The sequence below is a fragment of the Bombus pyrosoma genome, linkage group LG6 (assembly GCF_014825855.1).
Source record: "Bombus pyrosoma isolate SC7728 linkage group LG6, ASM1482585v1, whole genome shotgun sequence".
Lineage (NCBI taxonomy): Eukaryota > Metazoa > Arthropoda > Insecta > Hymenoptera > Apidae > Bombus > Bombus pyrosoma.
The window spans coordinates 2,450,400-2,463,360 of record NC_057775.1 but is presented as its reverse complement, the minus strand read 5'-3'; the positions used below and the strand labels follow the sequence as shown (position 1 = coordinate 2,463,360).

General features: G+C 32.5%; 1 protein-coding gene across 3 annotated transcripts in view; it reads right to left on the bottom strand.

Moving 5' to 3' along the window:
• The window catches only part of LOC122568522 (synaptotagmin 1), a 35,438-nt gene that overhangs the window by 9,665 nt on the left and 12,812 nt on the right, over window positions 1-12,961 (bottom strand). Inside the window, exons 1-8 of one of the 3 annotated variants that reach the window (XM_043728345.1) lie at window positions 5,745-6,975; window positions 4,412-4,535; window positions 4,207-4,323; window positions 2,585-2,730; window positions 2,405-2,503; window positions 1,443-1,637; window positions 1,162-1,338; window positions 378-629 (exon numbers count right to left, since the gene is read on the bottom strand). In XM_043728345.1, coding sequence (XP_043584280.1) covers window positions 378-629; window positions 1,162-1,338; window positions 1,443-1,637; window positions 2,405-2,503; window positions 2,585-2,730; window positions 4,207-4,323; window positions 4,412-4,532 — 1,107 coding nt within the window. In that variant the 5' untranslated portion in view covers window positions 4,533-4,535; window positions 5,745-6,975. Of the gene's footprint in view, window positions 1-377; window positions 630-1,161; window positions 1,339-1,442; window positions 1,638-2,404; window positions 2,504-2,584; window positions 2,731-4,206; window positions 4,324-4,411; window positions 4,536-5,744; window positions 6,976-12,961 lie in introns of those variants that run through there. The other 2 variants (XM_043728347.1, XM_043728346.1) reach the window with 2 other exon arrangements.

Here is a 12,961-nt window from a genome sequence, read left to right as displayed (position 1 = left end):
GTAAAAACGGCGTGCACTATATTGCTCGCACTTTATGTAGGGTATTTCATTAACGCATTACATACGGATCATTTAATCTCGCTCTCAGTAAACTCGTTTTTATACCAATTATATTTAACGGATTAATCGTCCGTTTGCAATGGATTTGAAGTATTTAAACAAACTTCTTACGCTATGGAGGTACAAAAAAAATTAGAAATAAAATTATTGTCGTGGCTGTTGTCTAAAAGATAATTGAAAAAGTAAAAAATGTGCTAATTAATGTAGCAAGAATAGAAGAAGTGGTGTATTGTTACTGTTACCTGTGTCTGTGGACCGTGTCAAATGAAGGGTACGAAATAAACGGGTGGTAATAGAGAAATTTCAAAGATTCGTACCTGTATCTGTTCGAAGGGTACCTCAAACGTGAACGATTCGTTGTAATACGGATTAAGAGTGCACTTTTTGATGGACGTTTTCTTCTTCTTCAATCTTTTGCCATTTTGCATCAAAGCGATCTTTACATAAGGATCCGACAGGCCACCGACGTCCATTTTCTTCAAATTTTTCGCTTCCAGGATGACCACCGTTAATTTACCGGCCGTGGGCACGTAACGTAGTGAGAAACAAATGTCACCCAATTTGTTATCCTGTAATTGATAAACTCACATCAACTTTATTATTCATACGAATATTGAAGCAATCGTTTTGAACGGTAATTATACGTAATTTATAAAAAACACCCTTTTATCAGTTCTAAAAAGACGCTGAATACTCGTTTTTGTTAGCAATTCAAATTATTAGCAAATAAATAGACAGTTACGTTATATTAAAAAAACACTTCGTATCTCAAAATAATGTACAGGTAGTTCGAGGTAAATTACTAAATTTTAATAACAAGTGAAAATTTCTCGAAAAGATAGAAATAAATTATGAGCGATAAATTGCTGAAAAATAATTTCTATAATATAGTATCAAAAACAAAATTTGTAAATAAATCATATTCTATTAAAAATAATCAAGTATCTACGTGCTTTTAAGCAGTAGTATCCATTGATATAAATCACGAATAAAAATCCTTAGGTAATTCTAAAAAATTATCTATTCTTACGAGTTAATTTAGTTCCTATTCAATTCAATATATCTTTCTTACATTTAGAAAAAGTATTAAAACAAATTTACCTGGCCACCCTCGCCCTCGACGCTTTGTAGTTCTCTCCATTCCTCGATTGTCTGAGCCAGATCGACTTGGCACAGAGGAACCTTCACTTCACCGATCTGGTCGTGTTTGGAGAACCTGTCGAAGTCGAAGATCGCGAAGACGAGCGTCTTGTTCATAGCGTCTGCGTATGCTACGCTCTGAAAGACGATTGTGTACCGTCAGTAAAAGCAAAAGAAAAAGTCGTTTGCGTTTCGTTGAATGGTCGTCGAGACAAAGCAATTGAAGAGAGAACGAGACTGACCTTGAACGTGAAAGTCTCATTGAAGACCGGATTGAGCGTTTTCCTGTGCACTTTCGTTTCGAATTTCTTCTTCTTGTCCGGTAGCAAGTAAACCTTGACGTAAGGATCGGAAGTGCCACCCATGTCTAAAGCTGGTAACTCCTCGGCTTGTATCACAGTCACTGCCAAGCTATTCGTGTTGAAATCGTATTCGAGCTGTAAAAGTTGATTCGTCCACGTATTAATCAATTTTATCGGCGAAATATTTTTCAACAATTTTGTTGACAATTGATTTATCAGATGCGTTCTATTTTTGTTCACTGTATCTTTCTCTGTAGCAAATTAAAAGAAAGTGACGGAGACAGGAGCTTACGTCGTGCATTGATTACACACAGATATACCGCTATTGAACATATTTTCTATGAAGAGAAGCTCTTTGTATTCGTTTAAAAATATTTTAATGGATAAAGCCACGGAAATTCTCATCTACTTCTCGCACGCTGACCTTTTTTTTATATAAATAGATCTAGCTCTTAACCTCTCCACGGAGAATATTTTCCTGCCTATGTTGAAATGGCTACATTTAAAACGGGTAATTACTTCCATACGACATTTTGTCACGATGAACTACGTCGTCGTATCCAATAGGGTCGTTTATTTGACGTGACGAAATATTTCGTCCTTCCCGATTAAAAAGTTACGCTACCTTTAAATAACATTTTTTAAACGCTTTTTTCAACTTTGTAGTGTACACATAAAAATCATATGAAAAGCTCTACGTGGCTCATCAATCGAATAATGTCACTTGTTAGACATTTCATACAAGTTATACTTTTGCAAGCTTTGTATTGTATGATATCTTTGAAATCATCAATCGGTTGGTATTCTTTCCGAGAAACTTCGAATTACAAATCACAAGAACTTCTTTCTTAATTGGAGACTAAAAGATCGATGACGAATATATCGTAGCTTAAAAATCGTACCTTATATTGAAGTTTTCCAAGTTTCACCTCGCTTTGCTTACTTTCGGCTTCATCCGGTTCTTCGGCGTTGTCAGTCAGCTCTTCCATATCCGGCTGGACCTTAACAAATCGAAGTGGATTCCACGAGTGTAGAATGTGCGTCTAACATCTACATGAAGTCACGGAACACCGAGTACGTACCTTGTCCTTGTACGTGCTGCCTAATAGTTGCACGGATTTAAGGTCTACCGCACCCTTCAGCCCTTTCTTCCCGTCCTTGGATCGTCTTTTGCGACAGCATCTCCTGATGCAGCAGAAGCAGATTCCGAGAACTACTACGCCTACGGCTACTCAAGCGAAGAAGGGAAAAATCGAAAGAATCGAATTAAAAAAAAATTACTAACTTTGTGGAAGCTCGATTATGTTCAAAAAAATGGTGTCTCTTAATAAAGTATCGTGCAAAAGTTTTAGACCATTACCGTTTCACCCTAACTAGTTTCACGATAACTATTATTCATGTTGTGAGAAAACATTTTTATTTGTTATATGAAAATGAATCATTATATATTCTCTGTAATCTTCAAATAAAATAATTCTTCACGTATTTCGGTATATTTTATTTTTCAGTTTCATTTCATCGTTCCATAAGTGTTCTTGCATTTGTGAATGGATCACAATGTGTTAATTATTTTGAATTAATCAACATTTTTGAAGGGAATTTTTAATTCTTGAATCATATCGTTCTTAGACGATTTCTGAAAAACTTTGCAAATTTAAATCAACATCAGAATAGTGATATATATTTATGCGAACAATTTCAGTTTTTAGTGGTCCAAAATTTTTACATTGTACCGTATGCTTGTTTTGCATCTATGCAAGCGCAGTTCGGAAGCGCGAAAGCGTTTTTGTTAATTCTATCATTTTCCTTTACTTATATATTTATTTTGGTGCTGCTTGTATAATGAATGTGATTTTGATTTAGATTATGAACGACATAGGTATATATGTGTATGTGATATTATATAATAAAAATAAAATGTGATATGTTCGAGTGTCGTCAACACTTAATGCAACTGAAACAAAGAAAATTTGCGTGGTTAATGTTTGGAGCATGTTATGTGTTGTTCGAATCATCTGAAAGAGTAAAATGTTTCAGCGACGATTGTTTTTCCAGAAAGGGGTACGGGATTTATATTCTGTTATTTTTATATTAATACAATTTTTTATAGTCATGTTAAATATGGAAATGTTTGTATTATCTTTTACTTGTATTATTTTTGAATCTTATCGGATGAGATCTACTCTTATTTGAGAATTTTTATGTGCCATTATAGTAATCAATAGATCTATGTCTCTTATTTATTGGCTACCACGCGAAACTTCAATTTAAAGCCTTCAAACTTCTCAATATCATACTAGAAAAACTAAAAATATTTTGCTTTTATAGCATATAAATTAACTTTTCAATTTATAAATAATTCTATTTTTAATATTTATAACAATATATACACTTCATGTCTTACCAATTAAAGTGTACTCAATTTGCATCTAAAAAGAAACTTGTAATAATTCATAGTTTTAGAGACTTTGAGAGAAAGAGAAGTTACAAGACTTCAAAATTATTGCAGCAAAGAATCTAAAGGACCCAGACATTAAAAAAAAATCAGTATCTAAAAAATTAAGATCGTCGTACATCAAGATTTTCTAAAAAGAAACGCAGGTGTCTTTATTTCAAATATGTAGCTCGCTTTACTTTGCGTGGTGGTCAATATTTTGGCGGATAAAATAATAAGAATGATCTACACGCGACCGTTTGCTTTTACCTATTAGGATCGCTACGAGTGCCCATGTTGGTATTCCCATTTCCTCCGCGAGCTCAACGCCGAGATTCTCCACTTGAGTTTCCAATGTTTCTTTTTCGGTCACCGCCTCTGTGCCAACTAAACGCGATTATATAACTTTAGTTATTGCACCGTGGAAAATGTGACGCGATCTTCATGTTTAAAGACAAAGCGAAGAAAGATTTACCTTCTTTTATTTCCTCCGTGCTCACAAAAGTCTTTAGCGTCGACTCAACCATCTCCTCCACCGGTTCCGGTTGCGGTTCTTCCGGAACCTTCTCCGCTTCTCTTTTGTAGATGGCAGGCATTTTCTGTAAAGAATAAAAGTAAATGAAATAAACATTTTAATACATATACACTTTTCTGTTATCGTAAATTCTTTTCTTGTCTATTTATAATACAATCAATCATCAAAATCGATCTGATTGATTCCCTAGTTTTGAACGTTGATATTTCTTGATAACCAACTTGATAACTACGATTCTGTAATACTGTACAGTAGCAGATAAAGGGAAGTTTAAAATCGATATACTGTGAATATTAGTAACTTCTGTACTAAAAATTTTTATCGTATTGATAACAGTCATCTATTCTATGGTATTCATTGCTCCTATTAAATATAAATTCATTTTACGAAATTATGATGTCTTCTTATAGTCTTTATTTTATAAACTTTCTTCTATCCGTAACAGCATGTAGAGTAAATTTACTGTCAGATTTGGAATTCTGTATATATATATATTAATTTTGTGTTTCTCAACCATTTTTACGTATATCTTAATGGGACTAAAATTTATTGCCTAGAATATTTTCTAAAATAAGAAAGTTATTTGCTTATCATTTGGTAGAGAACATATGTACAATGTTATAAAAACGGGTCCATAAATAGTCCATAAATAGAAAAACTATTGCATTGCATAAGTTCGAAATTACATGGATGTCGTCAATGATATTTTAAGAAAATAATCGATTCTTTCGTTTGTGGATATTCTAGAGGACCTTAATTCAAACAGTTCTGTATTCTGAATTTTCAAATGGAGCTTAAATTTTTTATTATCGTGATCACCGAGGAAAATATAAAAAACTCCACTGTTTCATACAGAGTGCAATGAAAATTAGAGAAATTTGTCGAGAGTACTAAGATAGCATACCTTCGCTTAGGATAATATGATATTAATTATTAGTAATAGGGACAGAAATAATATTTAAATGGATTGCACAAACAACACTATATCAAAGAAATATTGTTACGTATGCAACATCTATTTATATACTATTTTAATATTATCATTTTTTCCTTAGGAGAAAGCCTGACAAAAAAAAAAAAAATAAAAAAATAAAAAAGAATTTTTATCATCATGCGAGTATGTATATTTAATTTTAACACACTGCAACAAAAGTGTTGGCACGAACTCGAGCAATACCACTTTTAATGCATTTTTTAAGTGTGTCATGGACTCCCGATCGAAAAAAATAACCGTTCTTCGTGAAGCAGTAAAATTCTTTCATGCTAAACTCACTATCGAGATAAAGTTGGTGGTGAAAACCACAGGAAATCTTGAATTCTATTCTCGCTTGCAATTCTTTTCCAAAGTTTCGTCGCTCTTTTCATACAGGCCAAGATCCGGTTAGTCGTAAGCGCATTCCCCGAAGCAAAATTTAGCTCGAAAGGAACCGAGTAGAATAAAGTAGGTTTCTTTTCTTAATTTGCCCTGTGATGTGTGTCGATTTAAAATGTTTCAGTTGCTTTGGGAGAAACTATATTCTTCGAATTATATTCTTCGATCAAAATTTTTATCATAATCAGAATTCTTCTAATTTTTTAAAATTCTTAAATTTAATTATCGAAAACGAATTACATGGTCTTACTTATAATTCGTAAAATTCACTGTGATTCCTTGTTTTAATTTTAAATGATATTTTTTAATACGTTTTAATATTCCTTGCTTTATTTTAGATTTTTAATCCCTTCCAGTTGTTTTTTCTCAACTTCATCACGTTGATCACGCGCTCGATATATTTTCTCAACTTTTCGGTATTCTTAATTGTAAATTCATCGTGATAGAATTTGTTGATAGTTTAAGAAAACCAGAAACTTTTATTATGATATTTTATTTTCACGTTGAAGTCTTGACGTACGTTGTGACTTTTTGGAGAGATTTTTTTCTTCCATCTGAACTGACAGATACAGTTGAAATAATTGATATCGGTTAAATGACCCAGACAGATCTGTCTGTATCGATCGGAAACTTTGGTATTTAGCTCAGTTAATTTTAAGAAATAAATTCTTCTGGATTTCAATTATTAAAACGGAACGCAAAATTTCGCTTATTCATTTCATCCAGTGTTATCGATATTCGTAAACCTTTTTTACGTGAATGTATTTCAATTATCCCTTGTCCTTTGTTAATGAAAAAAGTTCATTTCTTTACGAACTTTCTCTACAATTATGCAACGTTAAATCTCTCATATGTCATCGTCATATTTAATCACTACTTAATCACAGTCACTATTTAATTTCAAAGTTCGATAATATTTTAAAATCGTCATGTCAATATCACGACAGCACACACTGGTAATTCGTTCTAGAAAATAGTTCGACTTCACGTACATTTCATAAAACTATCACGCGAACCACATTTACTCATAAACATGCGACTAAATTTAAAGAAAGAAAAAAAAAACTAAAAATTTTCCACGAACTATACAAGCTATGATCTATTGGAATTTCAATATTATATTTCCTGCGTTTTAATGGACTGAATCATAATTTCATACTACAGAAGCGGAACTCGTAATTACGATACGAGCGCTGCCAGATTTTACAATCAACGCTACGCTTCCGCATGCGAAGATTAAGTTCGCATGTGTATCATGGTCTGGCAACTGTGGTAGGTTTCTCAAGATTTATGATATAATACCAACGCTGTTACATATCGGAGCATATTTTTGTATGAGAACTCGTGTAGTGATGAAATATGTAATACTGGAGACACAAATAAATGAAAGCCAGGATATGGAATTTATTTTCTCTAGAATATAGGCTCTCGTTAGCGAATAGAAAATTACTTTTTCAAAGTAAAACAGTGCGGAGTAAAATAGCAAATTTAAATTGGGAATTCAAGAAGGAGCAATGTGACTAACGGAGTTGCTTTCTTAATAAAATACAATTACTAAAATTGCGCAATAAGGCAGGAGAAAGGAAGTAATGAATGACATTCAGAATGAAGCGAAATACTAGGAAAAAATTCAAACCAAGAGATAAAAACAAATCTCCTGCAGTTTATTAATATATTAAAAAGAAATATTTATAATAAATATCAATTGTCAATTATATTATCAGCGACACTGTTTTTCATTCATAGATTGATTGTATCGGATTCGCAACCATCGCGTGCATTAACTCTGTAACGACCTCTCTTGCTTCCGGGTTGTTTTTTTCTATTCCCTCGGGTGCTCGAATGTATGCAGTATGCCTACGGCTGATTTTTAATTAGCAAATGCAAAAGCGTCCATCGGCTGCTCTTTGTAGCGAGCATCTATTCCATGCTTTTTGAAAGCTCGTTCCAAAAGGTTACTTGAAATCTGCGATATTAAGGATGTATCTGTGATGGGACAAAGCTTTTCAAAATTCATGGAAACTGCAAATTTTGCCTGAAAAGAAGCGTCCAGATAATTGTTTGTTACGTAACGGAAAATAATTTTTATGTCTTTATCAAATTTTAACGAGTTCGTTATTTATTTTCGATTTATACATTATATATATATAGTGTATAGTAGTATAATGTATAATAGTATATAGTATAATATATATATTGCATTTCAATCATGTATCTATTTAATAACTTTCAAGAAGAGCAATAAAAATATAAATACTACAGGAAACACAGATATCGATAATATCTGTCATATTTATGTATTTGTAATGGAAAACCAATGTTTCATATCTTTCTTTGCCTTTTTTAAAATGTTTTTGACATTTACGTAGACAAGATTTAATTTCGTATAATTAGAAAAGATTCCAGAGATTTGGATTTATTGAGAAAACGTGAAACCATTGTCGATCTAAACGATCTGTAACTCGACCAATTCTAACAAGTTTGTATTTAACTACGACGAGTGTTCGTTCAAGATGTTGTCTGTCACCGCAAGTATCTTCTCTACCTTTAATTCCAATTTTATCGATATGTATATTCACGTTCTATCTCAAACATGGACGAAACATATAGTAAAGTCGAAATATATAGTAAAATCATAAAGGATGCGATCAGTTGTGATCTTGTGACATTGTTTAAGTGGCTTTGAGCGATCAATTAACTTTGCTCCAGCTATATATACGAAACTTTCTTCGTCCTTACTGTAGTAGCTGCAATCTCCTTAAATGCAATCTCCTAGTACGTTTCTATTTGACTTTCATTAAGCTCTTCCATTAAGCTACGTCTTCTCTCATTAGACCTTCAAATAATTTTTAAATGTATAAAATCCTATTAATTCTCTGTAGGATGTTTTACTTTCTTCTTAAGCATTAGGAATGTTAATGATTCACATATATTTCATCCTATAAGAGTGATGAAAAAATAATTTTGAACAATTTTGCCATGAAAGGACGCGAAGAACTTCGATCAATGTATTTTCATATAAGCTTGAATAATTTTTGTTCGTTACTTGTTATTACTCGCTTACAAAATTTCCAATGCGGTGGTTATTTGTTAATGTTAATATTACTAACACCGAAGATGTTAATTTTTTACGCTTCCAAAGAGTTATGTGAGGTAATACTTGTTAAAGATTTTCCTAATTTCCTAATGACTTATCAAGTTTATCGAATTTTTCCTAAATGTCCTAATGCGATAGATCGCTTTTTTCACTTCAGTATATTTCGCCTAAGCTCAGAAAAATCCCTTTATGACAACTTTCCAACAAACTTAATACACAGCAGCTTATTTACAGGGGGGAAAAGGAAAAGAGACTTGATGGCGCCCCATTCGTAGAAATAAAATGGCGGTATGCCAGAAATAACAATAAGTATCTCGTAAGATTCTCTATTCTCATCCATAGAATGTCACCTTGAACTGAGTTCGAGGACGCAAGGGGAAATTGCCACTGAGAAGAGTTGCGTGGGCGTGCGTTAAGGGGAGAAAAAAAAAAAAAACTACGGAGCAGGCTGATGCGCGAAAATTATGGCTAGGGAGAGAAAGGATTCCTGACTACGTAGAAGGGAAAGCAGGAAGCCAGGAAACACGAGCAGTAAGATCTTGCACAGAATATAGCAAAGAATTATTTTAGCCCACTGGCATGTTCGTGTCGTGATAACTTTCCCCTCTTTGCCTACATATACTTGGTTATCGTTCCTTTCCTCTCGATAAGACGTCTTCTTTACGTTGCATTTACGCGATGATATTACGTACCATGGAGTATGAAAACATACTCCATATGACTACGTTTCATTATTCCATTTTATGTTTTCTCTACATTTCATTTTACCAGATTGGTACACACGAAATATATTCTTTCTAAAGTTGGAAATTGACATCTGATTGTCATGTTGTAGACTTTGTTCGGCATTAAAAGCAAAAATTAAAATTTTATATGAAATGTTGTATTGATTTATAATTCAATATTAATATTAGAGTGAAGAAGATGCAAGAAAAGTACGACAAATTTACTTCTATCGATTTTCTGATTTGGATGTTACTTCATAATTGAACGAAACTATTTTAACATGACATAATTGAAATGGGAGCAATCCTGTAGGTCCGAAAATAAGTCTTTTAGATATACACAGTAAACTTAAGAAGTTGTGGAAAGAGTAATCATATTTTAACGTCATTTGATAATCAAAAGAAATTATTTTAATATGACATAATTAAAATGAGAACAATTCCATAGGTCTAAAAATAAGTCTTTTAACTATACACGGTATTTGCGAAGTTCTTCCAAAGATAATATTTTTCAAATATTGATTCTCAGACAACGATTTGGTGATAAAAATACATATTTCATAAAAAGATTAAATAAAAGGACAGCCTTTGCAAGATGAGACTCATTTTTTAATTATATATTAATATATAATATATGCAACAACATATACTAACATTTTAATTATATATACCCATTTTAAATTATACTCATTTTTAAATTAATCTTTCTGTGATCTTCGATTATTCTATAATCACGCTAAGGAAAAAGCAATAATAAAAATGTATAAATAAATGTAAATGTAATAAATATAAAAAGCTATAATAAAAATGTTTTGTAATATTTATACTTAGTAAGCAAACAAATTTACAATCTGCAATTTGTCGATATATATTTCCTTTTTGAAGCCTTTGAAAAGGCTTTCCGAAGGCATTAACAATCCTCGAATCAGTGCAAATCCAAATTACGTACGCGAAACTCAATTTCGCTTCGCTTACTACTGCAAGTTCTAGTCAAATCATTAAAAGTCACAAGCATCCTACTTCCTCGTACTTTCACGGTTCAAGAACTCTGGAAACTTTTTCTTGTAGCGTTCAATCAGGCTCGTTAAACAGTTAATATTACATTGTGCGTGTCTCGATGATTATCGGTTACGTCAGTATTTATGATGACGTATTAGAGAACTAAAGTATCGTACTTCGACGTAATAATCAACGGAAATTGGTTTAAAATATCACGGTTAATATTAAATATCGTGAAGCGATAGGAAATGTTCGAGAATAATCGGTGGGTGTGGTAGCTTGTCTGACTGTCTGACTGCCTGACATCGATAAGACTTTACTACTTGCTACGGCCAGTCTTCCGCTTGAAGCTGTGTCTGAATCACTTCCTGATATATTGGAAGAGCAACGATTCCCTTTACTTCCATGTAGAGATTAATAGACTTCGGGTATTTATTGAACGTATATGAAATTATTATAATCGACTATACATAGTTTGCTGGCGATTATTGATTAGTTGGCGATTAGCTTTATTATAATATTATTTTGATGCTATGATCTATAATACGATTTCATTGTATTCAGAACCAGGTGTCAAATAACTTCGTTCCCTGGAACAAGCAATTTTTCACTAAAAGTTCGGTTTATTTCCTCCTCTAACATTTCAATAATAACATTCCATAATGTGAAATTTATATTTATTAATTCATACAAAAGTTCATATTTTTTAATTTTCGTTGCCAATTGCAAATAAAGGAAAATTCACTGTTTCATACGTCAAAGGGTGTAAAAACGAATTTCCAACAAATAATGGACATTTACAGTTGGTTTAATCGAAATGGTAGAAAACCAAAATTGAAAAATCCTCTCGCGTTTTTCCGAATAAATCGTGGCAAGCCTAACCAATATGTCGTGAAACAGGAGCTAACATTGCGCTAAAAATTCAAAGAAAACGTTCGTCTTATCAATCAACGAATTGTAAATTTTTCATTTCGCCGACTTCGACATTGGCCTCCAATAAAATGCGATAACGCGATAACGGAGGCGCAACCCAACGAAATAATCGTTATCGTCGCGGCGACGATAAATTGACGTCAGGCACGCGTCACCCACGCACGCAATAGTCGTCGACGTTCTTCACGAGCTGGCAGCCATTCTTAGAAACAAAGGATTCGATGGATATTGCCGTTTCATTCTTTCTTTCTTCTCGTTCTTTTTTTTACCTTACTTTTTCGTTTCATTTTACTGCATTGCCTCTTGTTTCAAGTATAATCCGACGAAGGTGCGCGTTTTCGCGGTCGTTGAAATACCTAGAAATACTCGGGAAATAGGTTTGCAGGAGTATACGCTGCTACTTTCTCTTAATTAACTTAATTATGGAAGGTAGTTGACGCGGAACGAAAGCTCGAAAATCTACGACGAAAAATTCCTCGCCCGGATTAGCCGTAAAACGAATAAATTCAGGCAATTGCATGGTTACATGGATTTTTGTTTCATATTTTAGGAAACAGTTCTTTACAGTTTCGGTTTAAGGTAGGGTAATAAATACGTATAGCTTTTAGTATAATCCTAATTTACTTTTTAATTGTGGAGTTCAATAGAAAAAACAAATGCCACGATTTTAGAAAAAATAATTCTCGTAGAAAATTCAATACCAAACTGTAATTACATAAATGTCTTCAATGATTATTGAGGGGCTCTTCAGATTGCGGGTATTTCTCGAAATATTCCTTTTCGCAGATTATCGCATTTTTATAATCTGCAGACTTTATTATACGTGACTCTAAATTTCTGGAGAGACACCCTTTTCCGATCTAATATTTTAAAAACTACAAAAGAGATACTTTTAAAGAAATTTGAAATTTTACGAAATGCCGAGAGAGAATTTTTATCAATTTTTATCTTTAAATATACATGATACTTTTAAATATACATGTATTTTTTTAATTTATCTTTTGAACTTTTAATAATACCGATAACTTCGATACGTTCGAAATGTAAAATTGCAAAAAATTAAATTGAAAACTAAATTGAAAATTGAGTTATAAGACAGTAAAATTAATTCATAAATGTTTCATTTACTATCGATAAAATTTGGCGTCAAATTAAGCTACAGATGTAATTTTTTCTCTCATATTTGTTTTCTATTGAATAAATATTTTTAAAAACCCTTATATCTGTTTTTATTGCTTTATATTTATTTAAATGTACGTTTAATGAGATACTGCACATACGTAACTACTTTCAATGTCGTAATCATTGGAATGTAACGAGGAAACCTGATTGATATTCGAGAAAAGGACGTTCACAATCATATC